At 41.6% G+C, this 22,939-nt stretch overlaps 2 protein-coding genes across 4 annotated transcripts; both read right to left on the bottom strand.

Moving 5' to 3' along the window:
* Positions 1-139: 139 nt before the first annotated feature.
* On the bottom strand, positions 140-8,918 carry khsrp (KH-type splicing regulatory protein). The gene is given in 20 exon segments (XM_034101799.2): positions 140-1,007; positions 1,410-1,618; positions 1,748-1,954; positions 2,056-2,144; positions 2,249-2,325; positions 2,327-2,380; positions 2,493-2,783; positions 2,876-3,003; positions 3,247-3,349; positions 3,565-3,723; positions 3,839-3,937; positions 5,611-5,711; positions 5,808-5,854; positions 6,756-6,813; positions 6,917-6,988; positions 7,086-7,144; positions 7,264-7,300; positions 7,392-7,445; positions 7,523-7,625; positions 8,722-8,918. Coding segments are annotated over 20 exon segments (2,046 nt in total). The 5' UTR covers positions 8,812-8,918; the 3' UTR covers positions 140-998.
* A 373-nt stretch (positions 8,919-9,291) lies between these two features.
* On the bottom strand, positions 9,292-21,813 carry slc25a23a (solute carrier family 25 member 23a). Of its 3 annotated transcripts, XM_034101687.1 has the most exons (12): positions 21,380-21,813; positions 20,606-20,819; positions 18,363-18,486; positions 18,148-18,235; positions 17,356-17,467; positions 13,088-13,246; positions 12,834-12,986; positions 12,301-12,414; positions 12,000-12,167; positions 11,770-11,917; positions 10,755-10,937; positions 9,292-10,351 (listed from the first exon to the last, which is right to left on the bottom strand). In XM_034101687.1, the coding sequence occupies exons 2-12, from the start codon at positions 20,798-20,800 to the stop codon at positions 10,341-10,343; spliced, it is 1,455 nt and encodes a 484-aa protein (XP_033957578.1). In that variant the 5' UTR covers positions 20,801-20,819; positions 21,380-21,813; the 3' UTR covers positions 9,292-10,340. The 3 variants fall into 3 exon arrangements, with proteins under 3 accessions (XP_033957578.1, XP_033957497.1, XP_033957415.1); XM_034101606.1 differs by having other exon boundaries at positions 9,292-10,937; positions 20,606-20,822; XM_034101524.1 differs by having other exon boundaries at positions 9,292-10,937.
* Between the last annotated feature and the right edge of the window lie 1,126 nt (positions 21,814-22,939).

Below are 22,939 nucleotides of genomic sequence, written 5' to 3'. Positions count from 1 at the left end.
TCACTTACAGAATTAAAATATGTACACATAGAATCAGTCTGACATCGGGTGTCATGTGATGCGTCTTTAGCATGGTGTTTAAATTGGGAGCGACCAACTCTCAAACACAGGAGTACCACAGAAGAAGAACGAAATGAGGTAAATTGAATGTTTTATTTTAAGTATTTAAAAACAAGCTGTAAAAAATAACATCTAAAAAAAAAGAAGAAACAAAAACAGCATACAGTAACAGACCTATTGGAACCAAAAAACAAAATCAGACAATAAAGATGGGGAAATTTAACTGAGGGCAGTCAAGCACACAAACATGCACACACAACCAACCTACATTGTGTAGGACAGTTAATGCCTTATTACAGCCAACTTACACACATTTCTGTTCAGTAGCATACACTGTATACAGACACACACAACCCCCTTAAGGAAAGTAATTACAATGAATAAAATTAAAAATAACAAATCAGGACAGCAGGGGAAAATACACCTGCAATATACACTGGGAATGTTAAAAAAAAAGTTAAAAAAAGGTACCAAGAAGAAAGAAAAAATGGTTTAATTTTTCTTACAAACATAATTTCTGAATATATTCAAAATACTGCTAGAACGTTTTTTTTTTACCCACAGGAAATTGTAGGGGAAAAACTACTTAAACGTGAGTCAGTGTCAGGATGCTGTTGTGCTAGCTTGCAAACAAAGATGCTTATCACATTTCACTATTTTTTTAAATGAGCAAAATTATTACACGGTGTGGGTGAGGTGAAGGGGCAAACTGAATAGCAACCCAAGTAGTTATTTAGTGCTTTGTTCAATGCATGGGCAAAATGTGATCCCTTTTCTCTTCAATTTTGACTTTAAAAAAACAAGTAGATTGGAATAGAAAATGTCTGGCTGGATGAGAATGGTCTTGTCTTGTCAAAGCCAAAAGAAAATCTCTTGATAGAAAAGACGAACAAGTCCAGAGGGCCATCACAACCTTCAAACAGGCTGAGCCAATCGTTTTACTGGGCCTGAAACGAGAGAAAAAAAAAGTGTAATTAGTATTACACATTGCTGTAGGTTTTTCCCTTTGAAAAGGAACTGAATGCATGTTCCATGTTCTTAAGCTTTTGAATGCCTGGATGGGTTAAAGTTAAATAATGTTACAGGAATGCTCTTTTAATGGCAACCCCACAGGTCATCTCTGAAGATAAAGAATAAAATCAACAATATTATTAACAAACACCTGCACTATACATTTATTCTGTCACAGTATTTTATTCTAAACACAGAAAGGCACATGTGGAATCATAACTTTGAAAACGAGTTTTAACACATGTTGTACAGTGAATGTTCTCGTCTGGCAATTGTTGAACAAACTGGACCTTGACAGCCACAAAGTCAATTTGTTAGTTTTTCCATGTATTCGTTACCTGTTGTCCCTGCTGTGGAGCACCGCCCTGTCCAGGCCCCTGCCCTGGCTGTCCATAGTAGGCAGCCTGCTGTCTGTAGTACTCAGCCCAGGCTGCACTGTAGTCCTGCTGGCCTCCAGCTGCACCCCCGCCTGCTGCTGCTGCTGCTGCCGCCGCCGCTGCTGCTGCTGCCGGGCCCGGAGCAGCTGCAGCCCCTCCAGCTGGCTGGGCTGGAAAAACACAACAAAAAACCCTTAGTACTGGATGCACAGTCATGTACTCTTTTCATTTCACAGTATACAACTGAAACACAGTACAGCTGACTATTTAACATGCAGTACTAAGTAAAGCTCACTTACTCATGCCCATCTTCTTGTAGTACTCCTCCCAGGCTTTAGTATAGTCTGGCTGGCCACCAGAAGCCTGCTGTCCCTGGCCCTGGTCCCCTGGTGCTGCTGCAGCAGGGGCTCCTGGGCTCTGGCCTGCCATGGCACCCCCTGGCTGTTGGCCATAATATTGTGCATAGTATGCTGCCCATGCTGCATTAGGATCTGCTGCTGCCTTATCTAAGGAGGGGAGGGAGAAAAAGAACCCAGGATTAGCAAACCATACAAGATAAACAACTTTTGAGACAAGTACATTGTCAAAATGTGTACAAAATACTGACTGGGGTCATGTTGACCAGGGGCTTGCCACTGCTGGTAGTTACCTCCCCAACCCTGTGGACAGTACTGGGCTCCACCAGGTGCGGCTCCACTGCAAAGAAGGAAGAGACTGTTAAACAAACTGCTTATTTATCAGTCTCCACTGGAGGGAACATTCACAAATCCTGCATTCCCGTATTTGTAGATTGCACTTACTGTGGAGCACCACCTGGAGGCCCTGCATTATAAGGGTTTGGATTAAAGTGACCCATAGGACCACCTGGGCCTCCCGGGCCTCCCGGGACCACCTGGACCACCAGGACCACCGCCCACAGGACACAATGGAGCCTGGAAACAGGAGAAAAACATTTAAACTAGGAATTAATTCAGAGGATGCATTATCTTTTGAAAACAGCTTGAACTGTGTTCCTTCTCTGCTCCGTAAATCACTTGAACGCACCTCAATCTTCTCTTCTATAAGCTGCTTGGCATGGTCAATCTGTTGTGGGGACCCTCGGATGATAAACAGTTTGAAGTTGGGGTCACCGTTTGGTGGCGGCTGACGAGAGATCTCCACAAACGCACCGGTCTGTTGGTTGATGGACTTCACATTCTCTCCTCCTCTGCCAATGACAAGCCCACATTTGTGCGCAGGAATGGAGAAGGTCATCTCTCCTCCCGGAGGGCCCCAGTTGCCCTGGGCTCTGCCTCGTCCCCGTCCACCGGATGGCATCCCTTCACCGGGGGGGCCCTGTGCAGGAAACACTCTTTACATTAGGTTTTACTGGTCCACGGCCAACTAAAGTTTGGGATTTCTGTCACCAGCTAGAATTAAACACCTACCCCCTGGCCGCCGCCCTCCTCTCGTGCACGGATGCTCTGTAGCAGTTCGGTGATGATCGATGCAGCATGCTGACACTGGTCTGGTGGACCCATAATATGGGCTATTTTATCAGAACCGGTTCCATCATCTGTAAGGAAAGACAAAAGGAAAGGGGGGTTATTAATGGTGGTTTGCACAGGGACTGAAACCAAAAGGAAACTATCCGATCTATAAAAAAAAAAAGCACAATTAAGTTAAGAAAAGTGAAAAACAGATTTTGGGGGGAAACAAGCTGTAGCATCTCTAGTAGATGACATTTCCTGCAGCGCTTTAATTTATAGCAGTTCCATTACATTTCACCCCACCTGAGAAATATATGTGGAGAGCTCACCTGGTTTAAACTGAATCTTCACTCCAGCATCGCTCTGGATCTTCTTGATCATCTCCCCACTTCGGCCAATTACAACTCCCACAGAGTGGCGGGGCACAGCTATCTGTAGATTACAACATAAATTGTTATAGTGGCACGAAGCAATAGACTCTTATCCATTAATCACATTTATGTTAAACTTGCATCTCACACAATATTCAACAATCTTTATTACGTTTCTTTAGTGCCACTTCTCCGTTATAGTGAGGTTAGGAAAAAGTCTCTGAATACAGAAATCAAAGCTACGACTAACTGCTGAAATTAACGGCGATAACTTACATCAATGCCACCACCGCCGCTGCCGATGCCACCTCCTCCACCACCACCACCACCCCCTCCTCCTCCTCCTCCTCCCATCCTTGATCCAAATTCGCTCCGGTCTCCAAATCCTGCATTATCCCTCTCTCGTAGAATCTCATTCACCATGTCCTTTGCTTGCTAAAAAAAAAAGTGCAACAAAACATGCAATGATTTAAAGGGTAAATGGGGCATAAACCATTTCCCTAGTCAAAACGATATATATAGTATATACAATACTGAACTTCAACAGTACCTGCACTTTGTAGGGGTCTCCAATGATGCGCAGGGGCTTATCTATGTTGGGTGGCTGGGATCCGTCTTGAATAAGAATCATCTTAACTCCAGCCCGCTCCTAAGATTCAGCAGTAGAGGAATGTTGCATTAATCACATGGCAAATGTACCTCATGTCAACAAAAGCATTTGACACAGTTTACAGGTTGCAGTAAGCTTTTAAAATCAGGACCAAACATTTGACTAAATTCATCTTTCCAATATCTGTATAGTGGATAGTGTTGTCACGATACCAACATTTTGGTTTCGATACCGATACCAAGTCAAGAATTGCGATTCCGATTCTTTTTCGATACTTTTCTTAAAAAAAGGGAAACATGGAATATCGGCTTTAAAATTAGGAATAACAGATGATTTTAGCAGTCAGAACAACTAAAGCAGCAGTGTTACTAAGAACAGAAACGCCAAAGAGTCACATCTAATATAAATATATATAAAAGCATTTATTTTAATTGTGTAGCAGTGAGTTTAACATTTTGGCAGCACTGTTGAGCATTTTGAAAATGTATTTTCATGCCTCTGTGCAAGGCTTAGTCTTTCTACCTGTATAGCCAGTGGTGTAAAGTAACTAAGTTCATAAACTCAAGTACTACTTGGGTACAATTTTGAGATACTTGTACTTTATTTAAGTATTTCAATGTTTCTTTTGCTACTTTGTACTTCTAATCCACTACAGTTCAGAAATAATGGTGTACTTTTCCTCCACTACATGTATTTAATCCCTTTAGTTACTTCACAGATCTGGATGAATGATGTGAAATATAATCAAGTGTTGAATCAGACTTTAGTTCCACCTGGAGTAAATCCACCAGCTACCCTGCAGTCTACAAAGTCATTCAAACTAGCTGCACATTTACCAGCTTACTGGCTCGCTACTTTAATACTTTTACTTGAGGAACATTTTGAATGCAGTACTTTTACTGTAACAGAGTATTCCTACACTCTGGTGCTTCTAGTACAAGACCTGAGCACTTCTACTTTTACTGTCGCTACTTTAACTATATTTTGATGATAATACTTTTGTACTTTTATTTGAGGAACATTTTGATTGCAGGATTGTTCCTACATTCTGGTACTTCTACTTTAACTCAAGTACAAGACCTGGGTACTTCTACTTTTACTCAAGTACAAGATATATAGGCTACTTATACCACCTCCGTTTATAGCCTATGAAAAAAACTAATAGAAAACGAAGGCTAAAGCTAACGTTAGCAGATAGTGATGCTAGTTTGCTAGTTAGGTTTGCTCAACGATAATATTGCGACAGAAACACTTTTCAGTGCACATCACGCTCTGCCGCTCCGACAGGGAGCTCTGCTCTGAACACCTGAACCGCCCGTTCACAGACTTCTGGCGTCTTTTTTGTCAACAAGCCGAGGCGCAGCGGCAGTTGCACTCCCACTTGCAGCCATGCTTCTCGTTTTCTCACATGCTCTGGCAGCTAGCGCGTGGCCGCGTGCACGAGAGAGGGGAGGGACTTAGAACGTGCTTGAGAGGAGCGGGACTGCAGGCACGGCTGCAGTGCAAGGAGTGGAAGCAGAGCGCTGAACACACACGGCTCTTATTAAACGGAGTACTTTTCCCCGTCATTCTTAAAGTACCGATACTAATGAAACGGCGGAATCGTACCGTTTTTAACGGCAGGGTATCGCGGTACCTTTCAAGTATCAGTACACCGTGCAACACTAATAGTGGAAGTACTATATGTGGCAATATGAAGGCGTCATTCTTACCTGAAGCTGTTTGATGGTCTCTCCTCCTTTACCGATGATGAGGCCGGCCTTGCCTGCAGGGATGATCATCTCCTGCATGGAACCTCCCCCTCCTCCTCCTCCTCCTCCTCCTCCTCCACCACCACCACCACCACCACCACCTCCTCCTCCTCCTCCCAATCCTCCTCCTCCTCCTCCAGACTGCCCATTGGTCGCACCCTCATGACCCCTCGACACAATGTCATCTATGAGGGCCTTGGCTCTCCTGGAGGTAAATTCAAGTGAAAAAACAATTGAGAAACAAGGCATAAAAAAAAACATGATTCATTTGCCAATACTATTGTTTCTTTTTGGTTGTCATTAACGGTGTTATTGAACAATAGAGAAACCGACAACTGGAGGCGAGGGGTATGACATGCGCTGTAGCCATACAGTAACAAAGGCGCTCTGGTTCACAGTGTTCAAAATAATTACAGACAGTGCAAGAGTTTTCAACAGGCAATGTGTTGAATGAAACTTTGTGATGTATTTCTGCACGCTGAATGATGGGCATTGCCTCGGTTGGCTCAAATACTGGAAGGCATTGGAATGAGTAGCACTTCCCTTCAAAAGCAGACAAATTACACTTGCATTATACTGAAAGTGTAGCTAGCTCTTCCAATTTCAATATTCAGTCTCAGAAGTTGAGGCAATCTATGCAGCAATTGTAGCTTAGCGTTGGTAACACAACGTTCAAAGTTGGCCCATCCTCCCCCAGCCGCAAGGACAGAAGTGGCTCTTGACCGTGATGGTATCACATACAGTACCAAAACCAACCCAGGTTTACTCTCATTTTGGAAAAAATGTGGTCCAATTGGCATTTTTTCTGCATCGTCTGGCAATTTTGTAGTTTCCCCTTGAATGCGTGCTTGTACATGCTATGGACCTTCACAGACAGTATTTTGGTGATCTCACCCTAACCTCATGAGGGAAATGACTGCCCTGTGTGTGTGTGTGTGTGTGTGTGTGTGTGTGTGTGTGTGTACACACTGTAGAAAAAATTCCCAATAGGGCCATTTGTTACCATTGCATAAAACAAAAAAGAGAGCCCATAGACTCCCAAACTGTGTGTTAGAGTTGAGTTTTAAAATGAGAAATACTTGGGATTTAAATTACAACAAACTTACTGTATGGCATCTGGAGACCCCGTCAGAGAAACACTTCTATCTGGAAGACCGGCACTGTCTATGAATTGAAAAAAATAATATATATATATATATATATATATATCAGTCCAGAAGAAAGTGAAAAAATAAATAATTGATTGACTTGTTTGGTCATATCTTACCGTGCGCAATCTGGACCTTGCAGCCAGAATCCTGCTGTATTTTGTTAATCTGTTCACCCCCTCGGCCGATGACTGTAGAGAAAACAAGAAAGACATTTAGATTTTAGTTGGAACAAGTAAAATTCAGGTATCATGTCTATGGTTTAAGAGACAAAGTGCATGTACTTACTGAGCCCCACCATCCCATCAGGCACTCTGAACTCTTCTGTCATTGTGGAGGACCGGACACTGCAGACAATACAAATGAAATAAAAAATGATATGTGAAATATGAAGGATTACATACAAGTCATAGCCACAAGCACCAAATGTGTTAATGCAAAAAGGAAAATCTATTTCACTCTATACCTTTGTTGGGACAGGGCAGCCAGCTGAGCTCCAATAGCTGTAAGAGAGAGAACGTTTCGTGTAAAGGAAGGTTGTAAAACTGAGGAGAGGGAGTGTTTTTAGTAGGATCAATGAGAGATTTAACGTACACAATGCAGAATCAATTTCACCCTGTGATGCTACCTTCTTGGCATCGGGTTCATCTGAAAACAGAAGAAAAAGTGAGTCTACAATGTGGACTAAAAATGCAGACAAAGAGCCTGTTTGAGCTGATTTTTACCTGCTTCTTCCAGGGATCGTTTCTGTGATGTGAATGGATAGTTCTCAGATCCTCCGTTGTTGCTCACTGAAGGAACACCGTCTCCACCAATTTTAGCTGCAATCTAAAAAGACATATGAAATAAATAGTGATTATGAAGAAAGAAAATCTCATTTAAAGTGGTACAATGCAGATAAGTATACTCATGAGTAGCACTGCACTGATGTGGTTATCTGGGCTTGGAGAATACAATTAAATGGATAAATGTTGTTAGTGGTGTGGAGTCAGAAAGATATGCATTTACAATGCAGGAAGTATCCGAGTGGCATTGTGGGAAATGTAGGATCTAAGTCTTCGTGGAGTTTACGGTGGACTAAAAGTCACGATTTGCGCCAACAATGAAACTTGAATAAACCGGAAACAATCCGTTCATTAATCAAGCTTCTTGAATGTTAACCTGACTGTGTTTATATGTTTTGCATTTATGTATATTGCATTTGCACTAATTGCACTTTGGATGTTCCTCGAGTAATCGAGTATGATTAAACAATAATCATTCGTTGCAGCCATAAGCTTTATAACTAAAACTATCCGTAAGGTAACGTTAGCTTCGCAGTCTTACTCGTCAACGTAAAAGCAATACCCACAGAGCAGTGAAATATCAGTCAATAAATAACCTATTAGCATCCTTTTGTCCATGTAATGCTAGTTATCAATACAATGTGGAAAGCCGGTCCGATTTGCTTATTTCACGATAATCATAATGCGATGCCAATGTTGTTAATTTTTCAATTCCCTAAAATGGCGTTTTACACATGGAGGCTGAAAGTTCCTGACCAGCGCACCGTTAACTAACGTTATAGTTAGGAACCGACCGAGCTAACTTAGCCGAAGCAGCTAGTCCATATAACCCAACCCGGGGATTCCGGTGGGGACAATACATTTAAATTATATTTAGCTAACGTTATACATGATATTAAAGAGCTACCTACGTTTCTGTCGCTACCGAGTTCCCCCAACAAACATTTCGACTGACTACACAACCTGGCGAGTGTGTGTAAGACAAATGAATGGTATAGCTACTAGCTAACTAGCTAGCTAGCGCGCTCGCTAGTTACCCAAAGCTAACGTCACGGGTAATTAAGCTAGCTGCCGTTTACCACCAGCTAACTACCGTTAGCTCCCAAGCTGTCTGCTCTTCTAGTCGAAGGCTTTATTACCTGTCTGGCTCGTTGTACTGCATCAGCAAAAGCGTCGTTTTTCATCCCAGCACCGACTCCGTTAGTCGGCAGACCGCCGTAATCAGACATGCTGCTCACAAGAGGCAAATAGACACAGGGGGCAGGCTGGGTAGCTTCGGCCGGATCGAGCTGCGCAGAAGCGGGAAGGCTAAACAGGAGCGTACGGGGGACACCAATGTGCGTACCACGCCGGCTTAAAATAGCCAATCAAAGAATCCTAACCCCGCGTCCTTTCTTCTTCTCCTCCAGCATACAGAAACACACCGCCACCACCTGGGGTGTAGGACCAGTGTAGATCAGGAGCTGTGGATGGGATTGGGCGGTATTCATAACATTTAGAGTTTCATAATTGTGTACTTGGCATTACTGATTTATTATGTAGCTAAACCATAGGAGCTAAACACAATGGAATAATATATTAACCACGGAGGTGGAAATAAAGACAGCAGATAAGGGGGCTTGACTACATTATTCAAGTAACTGCATTGTATAACCAATAATAAAACAATATTATTAATAATCGTTAAGTCATTTTAGCAGATCATTTAATTACTTGTTTATTTATTTGGCACTTATAGATACTTATGAATTTACAAACTTGTAAAATAAAGCTTTACCAAAAAGATGTGCTCAATCCTATTTGTTAGGAAACCATCAGGTCTGCATGTGAGTTGTGCCTTTTGCCATTCCAGTTGCATTTGCTTATGGTATTGTTAAACTGCACAGTCAGAGTAATTAAGTGAATCAATGTGAAATGGACAGGTGTAAGAGCTAAGGATAAGAAATTCCTTGGTGCAGTTGCACGGCAACAGAAGGCCAACAGGCTGAGCAAAGTGGCAGTCAATGAAAAGGACACAATTTAAACCATGGCACAGTTATGTCATCAGGCTAGCCTACAGACAGCTATCACTTCATTTCAGTTCTTCAGATAAAGCTCAGAGGCATTTATTAAACATCAGAAGCACCATGCATGCATTTATTGCCACTTTCCATAATAAATAATGAAACGTATCAAAAATTAATTGGCTTTACATTTCATTCTCAACCTTATGTTTCACGATACATACAAAGCAAACTCGTTGTCATGGTGTTAAACCTGCACATTGTGCGTATACATTATAGTTTTTAAAAATACTTTGTGGCACTGGACCCCGTTGTGTGTTTCAAACAAAGAAACATTTATAAAACATGAGCATTTGCATGAGAGGTTATTATGAATCCTCTACGCTTCTTGATATGGCTTTGGAAGCTCCACTCCAGTAGAATATAATGTCCTCCGTCGTGCTTTTGTTCAGTAGTAATCCTTCCAGGAAAGAGAAGATCGACTTTTTCAGTTGTAATTCAAGAGTTAGGATCAGTCATTTTTGTTGTTGTTTTACACCTCATCTCAGTGGTGTAGTCTACGTGATACGCTGGTATACGCCGTATACCCACTACAAAAAAGTAGACTACACCACCTGTAGTATTTGTAACATTTGTTTAAGACGTTTCAATCAAAGTCCGGACTCTTTAACGCCACCGATGAGCAGCGACTTCAGGTTCCCTTCGCTTACAGAAGAGGAAGATGAATCAGTCCTCCTAGCAATCCAGTATGTTCTCTATCTACTACCTAAGAGGGAAAAAAAAATGCTGTAGGAATGTAACATGACTTCCAAATTTGGTACCGGTTTGATCTCAGGCAAGTTCATACAAGTCTTCATCTGTCAATGCAGTAGCATGAGTTGATTATCATTCACACCACTTCTGGCATGCGCTGCAATGCAATACATCACACATCACACGTGAAACTCGTCACAGCAGCTGCCAGTTTGGGGGCATTCCAATCTGTTGTTTTTCTCTTTTCCTTTAATGGTTCATCTTTCATATCATCATAGGTCATAGGAGCATGAATCCATCCATAGCCAAGGCCAATTTCCTCATGCATAGCCAACAGATCTGTACGTGCTTTTGTCGAAAGCCACCCCACACCATCTAAAACCTTTCCTACCCCTTCCCTTTCCCCCCCATCATACCCTCAATGTCCACTCCCAGCATTATTCTTGTGTATTCGTAGACGACGTAGGACACGGTGACAGCAGGGATGACTTTCAGGAGGTTGGGGGAAATTCCACGATAAAGTCCTGCCACACCCTCTTGGGTCACAATGTTTTGAAGCAAGGCCACCATGGAGGCTTTATCGGCTCCCTTCAATGAAGCTGAGGGAAGAAAAAAAGTTGAGCTCCACCAACACATTCGGTTTTCTCACAACTTGGTTAGCTCAATAAGTACAAAAAGCATAGTATTGAATTTAATGTTTCATGAAAAGACATCATAAGTCTGGAATTACATAACTGCCTTTTTTTCCAAAAATTACGTACTGAGAAAAAAAAACACGGAAACATTAGTATGACAAAAATGTTTTGATTATTACAATGACATCTTAATAATTCCACAGCATCTTGCAGTCTTCCTGAGTAGATGATGTTTGGAGTACAAAGCTCAGAAAATGTGTTTCAGTGAAGATTTGGTCACATTTATTGTATATATTATAAGAATGTCTGCCGAAGGTTTGTAAACCAAGCGTTCACAGTGAGGTATGTCAATCCAATATGTACAGTATGCCTTGTAAATAGTCAGGGGTAAATTAAGATACACACATGCTTTATTCGTTTAGCTAAATAATAACAGGGGCCTCAATTTACAGTTTAACAGTGTTGGGATTTGCCATTTAACATGCTACTAGAATACATACAGATGAATAAAAGCATCATATGTATGGGTAATTGAGTGGATCTATAGTTGAACAAATTATAAAAACATTAAAAAAAATTAAGAAAAAGATCAGAGTAGATAACAGTGTGTTGGAGTTGAACTCTGGCCCTCACTACCATCAAATTAGGGAATATATTTTGTAATTTATTCCTCCAGTAGCATTCAAAGTACTTTGAGAATTTATGACATTTAAAGTCATGGAGTATCACCGTTGCCCAATAAAGTTACTTAGAAATAACCATCCATATCTATTAGTGTGACCACAGTAATCCTGACCTTGTGCCTGCATTCGAGTGCGGATCAATGCCAGAGGGTAACTCGCTAGCTGTCCACAGGTGCTAGAAACGGCACCGCAGCCGACCAGCACCATGACCCCGGGGTCAGCTAAACCCTGGTTCCTGTTCAGCCAGGCAAACTTCAGAGTCTGTGGAGCAGAGGGAGTGAGAAGAAGATACACAGTAATGAGATGCACCGCGACAGCTTTCTGCCCTTAGTGGCATTCTGACCTCATAGACAGCAAGGTCGATGCCGGCGTAAGGGACGATACTCAGCAGGTTGGGTACATAGCCCTTGTACAAAGCTGCTACACCTTCTCTCTGTAGGATGTGTTTGGCACAGTCTGCTATTCCTGAGTATTGGCCTGTCTTTCCTAGTGTTAGGCGGGTCTTCAGCACCTGTGTGGAAAAGAGAAGAGATGGAAAGGATATGGCAAGAAAGAGGAACGTTTTTTTTTTCTCGTCATGCATTTTTCTTGACACTACACACAGTATGAATGTTGTTTTAATGTGGTTATTACCCTGATATTACCTCCATTGGGTAGATGGCTGTCTGAGCTGTAGCTCCGGCCAAAGAGCCGGCAACAAACCTCTCATGAAGCCTCAGAGTTCTTGATTCATTTCTGCTACGGATCATTTTCTTGATCTATGAGTTATATAGGGAAAGATAGATAGAGTAAGGCTAATTTCCAAAGCTTCATCATAGACAGACGACAATATCATTTCAAATTGATAGAAAATAGATTTAGCGATGTCTTAAGACATCGAAAGACATTTAAGGAAATATGCTTCATTCACTTTTCGAGAAGATTGACACCAATCAATCAATGTCAATTAGCCTAGCTTAGCATAAAGACTGGAGACACGGGGCAACATCTAGCTTGGCTTTGTCAAAACGTAACAACAACTCTTATGGACTGAATAAGAGAGAATAACAAAGAGAATCTGAAGTCACTGCCAAAGCCTGGATAATAGTAAGAGAAAATAATTGAGATAGAGATTGAAGATGAATAAATGTTTAGAAGTGTAAAAAAAAATACTAAACATAAGTGAAGGTCTCTCTACCTGTTCATAAGCTGTGAACTTGATAGCAGTTTCTGGAGCAATCTTTAGCACGTTGATTCCATTGCCCCTCCATAGCGACCGCAGTCCTCCTTCTTTGATCATGTACTGAAAACTGCTCAGCACATTCCCTTTAAATTCAATGAAACCATTCACCTGGGAGAACAGAGTCAGAGAAAACACCACTAAACACATCAGCATGAATAGTCCTGTGGTTCAGACTGACCGAAGAGATGAGATCATAACTGCTAACTGACCTGTCGGAAGACTTTGATGCGGTCTAAGGGGGCCGTCCCGGACCGAGATACACATCCGGCAATGCCTCCGGCCATCAGCTGCCGCCACACATAGCCAGACTTCTTCTCCTCTTCAGTAAATTCATCAGGAACTGTCAGCTGCTCTCCTATATCCAACATCTACTGAACCCGTGGTGAATGGAAAGAGGATCAGAAATTATGATGATAAAGGGGAGAAAGTAAAATAGAAATAGTTTAAGAAAAGGCTATATGTGTCTGTCAGTCATGCCAATCTACTGGAAGGGCCATTTTCCTGGTTTTCTTTGTTGAACTGTATGTTATCATCACTGTTATTATATATTGTGTGTGTGACCCAGGCCCGGTTCTACGGGGGTGCATAAGGGTGCATTTCACCCTCAGTTGAGTTGGCAATATGTGACTCACCAAACTGTGTTATTAAGTACCCTGTGTTTTTTAACAAGGGGGGCTACTCCACGGTGTGGAAAGCGTATCCAAGGACACAGTATCAGGAGTTCCGGGTCTCGCCACGGATGGTGAGAATAATACTCAACACCATTGCAAATATGCCCCCAGAACTGTGGTGTACCACGGCAGAACAGTTAAAATACGAGTCCCAGTGCACGACAAGGAAACCAGATTACAAAGCTCCCGATTCGGGGGTCACCGGATGTGCATTTATTGAACCAGAGCATGAAACACGTTTTCCAAAGAAGGCTTTAATAGCTCCACCTAAACTAACTAAGACCAATTCGGCAATAAGTTTAATGTTAGACTATGCACACGAACGTAATGTTAGTAACTGTTGGCTGTGCCAAAACCTGCCAGAATCCGTACATTCTGTTTAGCCCAATCCCTTTCTCAAAAGTTGATTAGTTATGTTAGCTGGAATGACATATCATCCCGCATTGGAGATGATGCCGAGGATTGTTACACTCCATCGTACCCAATAAACTCTGAGAAACCTCTAAAATACAAGGGTTTAATCTCGCTCATTGTTGAGACAGTAAATAAAGATTACCTGCCAGAGGGCTTCAAACAGTTGACGGTCCTGAGACTAATATATGTGAAGAAATATATTAACCTAGCTTTTGAATACAGATTCCAATTAGCTCTAGCCCAGACTAATTGCTCGGTTAACTTTGCCAGTCCAATATGTACACTGCAACCACACACTCCATCTTTATTAGTTGAGGCTTTGGTAACAGTAGTGCCCTGGTTTGGCTCCAGAACAGTGGACTCAGTTGTGGTTAAAATACATGACTGTTCACAGCCATTACCCTTAGGTAAGTCCCCTACCCGTGACTGCTCTGTCTATGTGCCCCCAGTGGTGGTACATGAGTGGAAGAATGTGTCCATCTGTTTCCAAAATGAAAGAGGATCTCTTACCTCTCCAGACGTGGGACACAGCGACTGTAATACTGTAATAACGGTGCAGTTAGCCAGAACGCCCCTCCCACAGCACAGAGGGTTTACTTAGTTTGTGGGGACCGAGCCTATGGCTGTATGCCTTATGACATTTTCTATGGCACCTGTTACCTGGCCTATCTAATCCCTTTAATCCGTGAAGTAAAGGCTGATGAGATTGCAGCTATACTTCCCTCTCCACATAGGAACAGCAGGTCAATTACAAAAGGACAGCGGATGGCTAGTCTATTGTTACCATTGTACGGTATTTATGTTTCTCAGCAGGAAATTGTAGCATTGTCCAAAGTAGTGGAAAATCACTTAAATGCATCTAACACCGCCATGTTAGCCGAACATAAAGAATTACAGGAGGTTAGGACGGTAGCATTACAGAATCGTATGGCACTGGATCTTCTATTAGCCGCCCAGGGGGGCACATGCAAGGTGATTGGATCTGAGTGTTGTTCTTTCATCTCTGACGCTACTCCTGAAATAATGGACATGGCTCATGATACCGCCAGGGGGATAAAAGAGTTGCATGAAACTCATGGGTTTACCCTTGGGGATTTAACTGTAACTTTTGGATCGTGGGGTGCGGGGTTGGTTAAATTTGCAGTGACCGTTTCAATGTTTATCCTAGTTGTGCTAATTGTGATAATCTGCTTGGTCACTGTAGTTAAACTAGCCATACGAAAGATGACCAAAACCGCCCTCCAGGCTCCCCAGACACTAGTAGGATATTCCACAGTAAATGACTCCGTGTTGATGTACGACGCCCAGCTTTCAGATCCGTGGGGCTCAATCACGGCATCTGCGCCATGGGGACCCCCACGAAATGAATGACAAGTTGATGAAAATTGACACTCAGAATGTAGAAGATGTATATATCTTTTCGGGTTTTTCACACTACGCAATAAATGTCTGATTCTTCTTTCCAGATTTTTGAACCATGTATTGGACTAAAATAAATGTATTGATAAGTGCCTTACTTTGGACTAAAGCGTAATGAAGTATACGTGGAGTAATGTTAAAGCTTGAAGACACTGCAATTTTGCAGATTACAGATTAATTCAATCACCACTGTGAAGGTTATACTTTAAACTGTGAATTTCAACTGGACCTTTACAATCCAGATTTTATACCTCAGGTGGATTTCTAATAATCCTAACATTTTAAATGTGTTTTTACTATAAGGGTCTTGGAGCAAATCTTTGAGATGCAAGCTATTTTTAAAGTTTGTAATTTGATGATTAAGGAGGACTGAAGGATAAATGATAAAAGATGTTATTTGGATGTTATTTTACTGTTTTCTTCTATATTTTTTGGTATGTTTATTTTTGTGCTATTGATAAACGATTTGTCTAAACACTGAGTAGAGATGATTTTCTATTACGATTAGCGGTACTCAATCATTCTGATTGAAGGTTTTTATTAACTTTGTTATTACTAAGTAATGGAATTGATGTATGGAGTTATTTACATATTTTGGTATTTCTACACGGTCATATGAAGTTGATATGTGGAGCCATGCCTGAATGTTTAAATAGTCTGAATCCCAGGTTATAATGTGATTGTCTTGGAATAGTTGGTCTCTTAAGTGTAGACCAAAAGGGGGAATTGTGAGGAAATATTTGTATGTATTCATGTTAGTAAACTATCAAGATGCTTAAAAAGGGAAAATGATTTGGGTGAGAAAACTGTGAACTGTTTTTGGGGCCTGTGAACATTTGGTTTTGTGAGGACAAAAGGAAGAGGGGGAAGGTGTGGAGTTAACATACAGTCATCTCAGATCCCTGTGATAAGGAAGCTGAGCCACTGGGATTGGGGAACTTAAGATGTGAGCTGTTGATACTAATTTGGGCAGCCAATCACTGGTCTGGAAGGGGGGCGCAGATAACTCCTCCTCTGGTCAGCGAAGTATTTAGACAGGAACCCCGCGGTGTGCCTCTCTCTCTCTCCTCTCGCTGGCACAGGTAATTATGGGATCCCACAGAACTGTATGTAATTTGTACTGTATTAATGTATTTGATCATATTGCATTGTATATTACCATTAAAATGGATTATTGTTAAACGGTTACTTGTATGCTCTGGGTTTCCTTCCTGTAAGATAACGGCTTGTGTAGGGACGCGAGGAGATTTAAGAAAGCGGACGAGTTGTCCACTAAATCTCCTAACATTATGCACCCTCATTTGAAAAATGAAAAGTAAAAAAGAAAAAAGTGAAAAATATTAAATGTTGACTACTATTACTAACAATAGTAGTAATAAGAAGAAGAATATAGTTGAAATAAAAGATATTGTAATTGTGGTTGAATAGCATTGTCTGCTGCATTTATTTGATCAATTTAAACGGTAAGTAACGTTATTATGTCAGGTGCGCGTGACCTGTGCCGCTGCACATTCATCATCTGCAAGGTGCTTACACAGCAGTCAATGATGGACATCAGAAAATTGTTAAAACAACCAGCCCTTATCGCCAGCAGTAACACTGCATCTACTGCAGGTAATAACAGTTCAGATCATGGGGACATTACGGCTACAACAACTGGCGCCATGCTCTTATAGGCTATGTGATAAGGGACTGGGAAGGCATAATCAAGCAAAGAGCACATAGATCCATAGATCTCTTAATGTTGCTCTCAAAGTGCACCAGATTGATGGTTTTAACTTCAATATAAATAAAAAAAAAAATCTTCCCGGGGGAGCATGCCCCCGGACCCCCGCAGAGGAGGTGAGGACCCCCCTAGAGGGTGTTAGGTCCACTCCCCACTTATAAAAATAGCACTTTACCACTGCACCCTCTCTAATCTCAGATGCACCCTGAGTCATTTTGTTCTGGAACCGGGCCTGGTGTGACCTCACCATTGAACGTTTCCAGTAGCGTGCTACGTCCTCCATGTTGGTGAGGGGCTTGAACAGGAAGAAGTCCCGCCACTCATTCCAGTCAATGGTCATGGTACCGTCTTTGTCCATTCTGTGAGACAAACACCGGAATAAATAATGAAAATCATTAGGATCATTCAAGTACCAAATGTGTTACAGAGGAGGGATCAATCATTCAGAAATGGCAATGAGGAATCCTTTAATGTATGAGAAGACATGTCTTGGTTTACCACAATAACCTATCAGAGGAACTGAAAAGACAAAACTAAAACTATTATTGAGACATTAAAGCAATAGATGCGCTGCCTACTGTGATTAAACGGAACATTTAGTTCTAAAAATGTGTTATAGTAATCAGCACTTCCTATTCTAGATGAAGGAAAGTTGTGAAAACCCTAGTCTTCACTTAGGAAATTAAACATGCCATTAAGAAACAGCATTAGAAAAGAAGACACATCTTCGGAGTCTGTAATTGTGACATTATTTCAAAGAATAATATTAGGGGAACAACCTGTTTTAAGAGGAAGTGGCTTTATTGTGTTCACTTTTAAAGAGAGAGAAGCTGAAAGCAGTCCATTATATTACAAACACACTGTCAGTGGAGCCAATATCAAGGTAAGATATGTTTAAAACGGCCTGCCAGCCCAGAAGGAAAAGAACTAGGCTGATGCACACACATTTGTTGAGTTGTTAATATTGCCATGTTTGTTGATGTTCTTATTTTAGATCCTAATGTGATGTTATATAAGATATTAATATTTGTGTGCAGACCTTTGCAGAATCCTGGAGGCATTCTTGAGGCTGACTTCCACACCAACGGTGCGAAGAGACTGCTGGATCTCCGCTGCATCAATCTCACCTGCAAATACCCACCAGTCAGACCCAGTTAAAGAAAGAGAGATAATAGCATGGAAAGAAAATATCTCAATGTGAATACTTTGTTATTGTGTCATTAATTATTGTTCTAACTGTTGGCTGCTACACACCGTCATTGTTCTTGTCCAGATTCCTGAACATGAGTTTGAGATCTTTTTCATGGGCTCGGAGATACTGTGTGAACTCTTCAAAATCCAGTACTCCATCCTGGTTGGTGTCACCAGCTTTTACAATCTGAAAACACAAAGAGAAGGGTCAATGAAAACAAAGTTCTTAGCATTGAAGAGATATTTGGTCAAAAAAGTTACAGTTTGCCAGATGGTACGTTTTAAGCACGGCTTAATGCTTAAGTCACAGTAAGAAACCCAATATGCCCACATGGAACTGGTCAGAGCTGCCTGGCCAATTATTTTTACTGAAATAAAAAATATATAATTAAGCCCACCAACACATTCCTAAAAAGATCAGTTTTCACCTCTGATGAAATCCTGTTATTAAATATTTTCAGAAGGTGGTCCCAGACAAATATAAATCATTGTCTGACATTCAGTCTAAATTAGTGGTTCCCTAACTGTCTACGTTGCACAAGTCTACTGGTTGTAGTTAATGCAACCAGAAGGTGAACATTCCCCCCCCCCCCCGTTGTATTTGTATCAATTTGCAAGTTCAGAGAATCATTATCTTTAAATAACTTTTGTATCAGCTTTAACCAAAATACATTTTGGTTGAAAAAATACAAATTTCAAATAAGAATGTAAACAAAACCAATACAAAATTATCAAGAAGAAAAGCTGGACAATGATCTGTATGTGAAAAGAGATCAAGTGTAGGACCATGGGAATGGTCGTCATTCTCATCTTACAAAGTCCTCCTTCTTGTACCAAAATAGACAACATGCTGCCCTTATCATGTAGAAAACACGCACGCGCGCACACACGCGTACATGTAGAAAACACGCACGTGCGCACGCGCGTACATGTAGAAAACACGTGCGTGCGCACACACACACACACACACACACACACACACACACACACACACACACACCTAAACCAATCTAAAACTTTAACTTTAAAAAAGGTACTTTGTGGCAACATATATTTTGTCCCAAAAAGTGTAAACCTGTTGATGTCCCAACAATGTAAGTGATATATATTCACATACACACAAATGCAACATGATGTCAGGGACAGATGTATAAATAGCACGCCAATTTTAAGAGTATTTGACTTGCACTGTCTATGCTTTTTGAGTGTCATTTAGTGACTCATTCTCATTCTTAACTCTTCAGATAGGGAAGGACTCTCATCGTGAATCAGTCAAGGGTTGACTTTTTGTTTCACATAGAAACAAACCCTAGTCTCCTGGGTAAAGTCATGGGTTTGTATGACCCAACCATCAGGGTTGTCAAACTCAAATACACAGTGGGCCAAAATAAAAAAATGGGTACTAGTCGAGGGCCGGACTGGTTCAATGTTTATTGCAAAACTTATTGAAATGAACTTATTGCACATATTAAACCTGGAACTAACAAAGCTTAAATGATTGCCTATAAAACAACATTAAACATTAAATAATCAGTTGCATTAATTTCTTATGGCTCTATCTGCAGCTTTTCCGGAGTCATTTCTTATGATTACATTTTTCCAGAGGCCAACAACAGCTTCAAAAAAATAATTTCCCTCAAAGAAAAAACCAAACATGCCCTGTTGTCGCAAGAAGAAAAGTGCAGAAGGAAACATCCATGTAAACTCAGTGTGCTGCTCTGTGATGCTAGTTCAAGCCAGATACTTGGCTTCTCATCTTGGGTGCAAGTTCATCAATGTTTGGGGTCAGGCTCTGAGCTGAGGAAACCCTCAGGATTGAGTGAAGGTGTGCGTGCAAAATACCGGTGGGCCAGATCTAATAGTAATTAAAAATTATCCTGCGGGCCGAAATTAAATCCACCAAGGGCCTGATTTGGCCCACGGGCCTTGAGTTTGACACATGTGATCCAACCCATTCCCACATTAATTAAGACATTTTATGCCACCTCACTTCTGGGGTATAAACACCTTTTTCCATAGCTTTACGGCTGTTTGAATGACAACATGCAAAATAAATGGGAGTAAGTACAGTAAGTCTTCTTACCAAAACAAACAGTTTGAGACAGACTGAGAGTAGACAGAGAGACTGCGTGTATTCACAACAAAAACACATGTACAACAGGTTAAACCACAGAGTTGGTTTAACAATGACCCTATCACTAGCAACAAATTATTGCAAAAGTTTGTGTGTGTGTGTGTGTGTGTGTGTGTGTGTGTGTGTGTGTGTGTGTGTGTGTGTGTGTGTGTGTGTGATGCAGGTGTCATACCCTTTCCACAGAACGTTTGGAAAGTCCCCTGCCTGCCAGTCCTGTCCGCAGTTCAAGGAGGTCGATGTGTCCATCTTTGTTGACGTCCAGCTCCTCAAACAGCTCCGCCCAGATCTTCTCCCTGTCCTGGTCCGGATCAGGGGGGGTGCTCTCCTGGCAGCGCGCCCAAGGGAACCATGTCCATTGGAGTCTCATAACTGTTGTCAGTCAGAATCTGCTGATGGGAAACAAGGGCATCAATTTGCACACTCACAATGGACAGTTTTACTACAATGTATGCGCAGAACCAGATATGTTGTCTCTTTTATAACAGAAAACCTGGCGCCTACATTTACCCCAATGCAACTGTACTGCAGACAGTTTAGTTGGAGGTTGGGGAGAGTTATACTCCAAGGTTACACTGTTGGAAAAAGTAGACTAAAGGCTCACGCCCTAAATAGACATCCCAGGGCAAGCATCGGTTGAATACATTTTATTAAAACATTGCTCTTCTAAGGAATATTTTTGATTTGCCAAACACACAGGGGATTGGAGGAAATAACGGATTAAAGTATTAGGTGTTTCCTATGTATCGATCCTTGCGCAGGTCTTTTTTTGATATACTTTATTAATCCCCGTGGGGAAATTGTTTCTCGATCCACATTCCTACAGTTGCCACGAGCGATTTAGCTTCCCTCTAAAATCATGATGGCGTTAAACTTGTGTCTCACGCTGTTATGTTCGCTGTTATGGTCTTATTCCAAACCCTTAGAGACCATTTTGTCTCACACTCACTGTTATCTCCAAACCGAGCCGCGGCCCATGGTACTGTGCAGGAGAACCAGCGAGTCCGGGGCTCAGTCCACTGTCCTCACACCGGATTAATGGGACGGAAAACGAGCAGCTCCGTCAATATTCAGCAGGTCCCGGGGGTTCTCTGTGTTCGCCACTACTGACCGCTCTGTGGTTTAAATTTCACTCCGACGTTTGTTGAGAAAGCAGGAAGGGAGAGGCACGCATCCTCCTCCCCGCAGCTGAAACCCGCTGACGACCGAGTGTCAGGCAGCTCCCTGTGTGTGGACTGTGGAGGACAGAAAATGAACGGGCTGCTGCTGGGACACTGTACCTATGAATGGCGACTGAGAGTGTCTTGTGTTAGCCAAAAATGTTGTTTATTATTGATAAATAGGTTCTTGGCTAAATCAGTGTTTTTCAAAGTGGGGGGGCCGCCAGGGGGCGCCATGGGGGTCACGCAAAGTTTGAGGGAAAGGGGATTTATTTTTATTTTTTTAATAAGTTACATTTTTTAAATTTGAGATGTTATTAATAACTGCATATTTATCAATCTATGTGTCCTTTGATGCCAATCTTTTAATATGTTTTGTTTTTAAATCACACGACCGCCCCTGCAAAAATTGCAACAGGGGGGTGGCAAAGTTTGGGAACCCCGGGCTAAATGACAGTAGGCTTGTTTGAGACAAGCAAGACCTGCGCAGACCTGCGCAGTTGCGATCAACGTCTTGCTAGTGCGTTGCATGATGGTTAGTCATTTTGTCCGACTTGCTCTGGAGGCTCGCCCACATGAGACTTTGAAATCTCGCGGGACAAAGACGCCCGCAGCCTTGAGAGCGAGGCGAGGCGAGTTGGCGCAGTTGCTCTCCACGAGCTGCGGAAGCGAAATGCTTGATGGGAAACGGCTCGCTGGTATCTCGAGCTGACCGCTTATTGGTGGTTTTTACCACGTGCTGCTGATGAAACTCTCCCATTGGCTGGCAAAAGTTTGTTGTTGTTTTGTGTCAGTTTTACCGCCACATCCATTCCCATTTGTCATCATTGTTCCACAATGTTTATCATCATGAAATTAATATATATATTTGATACTATACTGCTTACCGTTTTCATACTTTATATATCTTAGCATATTCATACACACTGTTCATACTGTTCACAGGCTGATATCTAATGTATTCATACCCCACTGTTTATTCATCATTCAATTCATTCTATATGTTATTCTGTAGATTGTGTACATTACTTTCCACTTCACTGCTTGTTGCACCTGGTTAGAAGCTAAACTGCATTTCGTTGTCTCAGTACCTGTAATATGTGCAATAACAATAAAGTTTCTCTTTAAGTTAAACCAAATCATTAAAATAAAATCTATTGTAATGTAATGATTTGGTTTAACCTTATTTATTGAATACATCATTTAAAATGGCAAGATTAAATCAAATTACATCCATGTTGTACACATCATAAAGCTTAAAGTGGCAGCTAAAGAATGAACACAGCAGCAGGTCTGTTCAATTCATGCTCATTAAGCTTCATGTGTGCGGATCTGAAGGGACTGATCAT

Source organism: Pseudochaenichthys georgianus, chromosome 1, assembly GCF_902827115.2.
Source record: "Pseudochaenichthys georgianus chromosome 1, fPseGeo1.2, whole genome shotgun sequence".
In the NCBI taxonomy this organism is placed as follows: Eukaryota; Metazoa; Chordata; class Actinopteri; order Perciformes; family Channichthyidae; genus Pseudochaenichthys; species Pseudochaenichthys georgianus.
This window is presented reverse-complemented; position numbering and strand designations above follow the sequence as displayed.

Coding starts and splice junctions, on each gene's coding strand:
- slc25a23a (XM_034101606.1), bottom strand. CDS start 20,800: ATGAGACTCCAATGGACATGGTTCCCTTGGGCGCGCTGCCAGGAGAGC. Junction 12,987..13,087: donor GCATCAAAGTCTTCCGACAG/GTCAGTTAGCAG, acceptor CTGTTCTCCCAG/GTGAATGGTTTCATTGAATT. Junction 12,415..12,833: donor AGTTCACAGCTTATGAACAG/GTAGAGAGACCT, acceptor TATAACTCATAG/ATCAAGAAAATGATCCGTAG.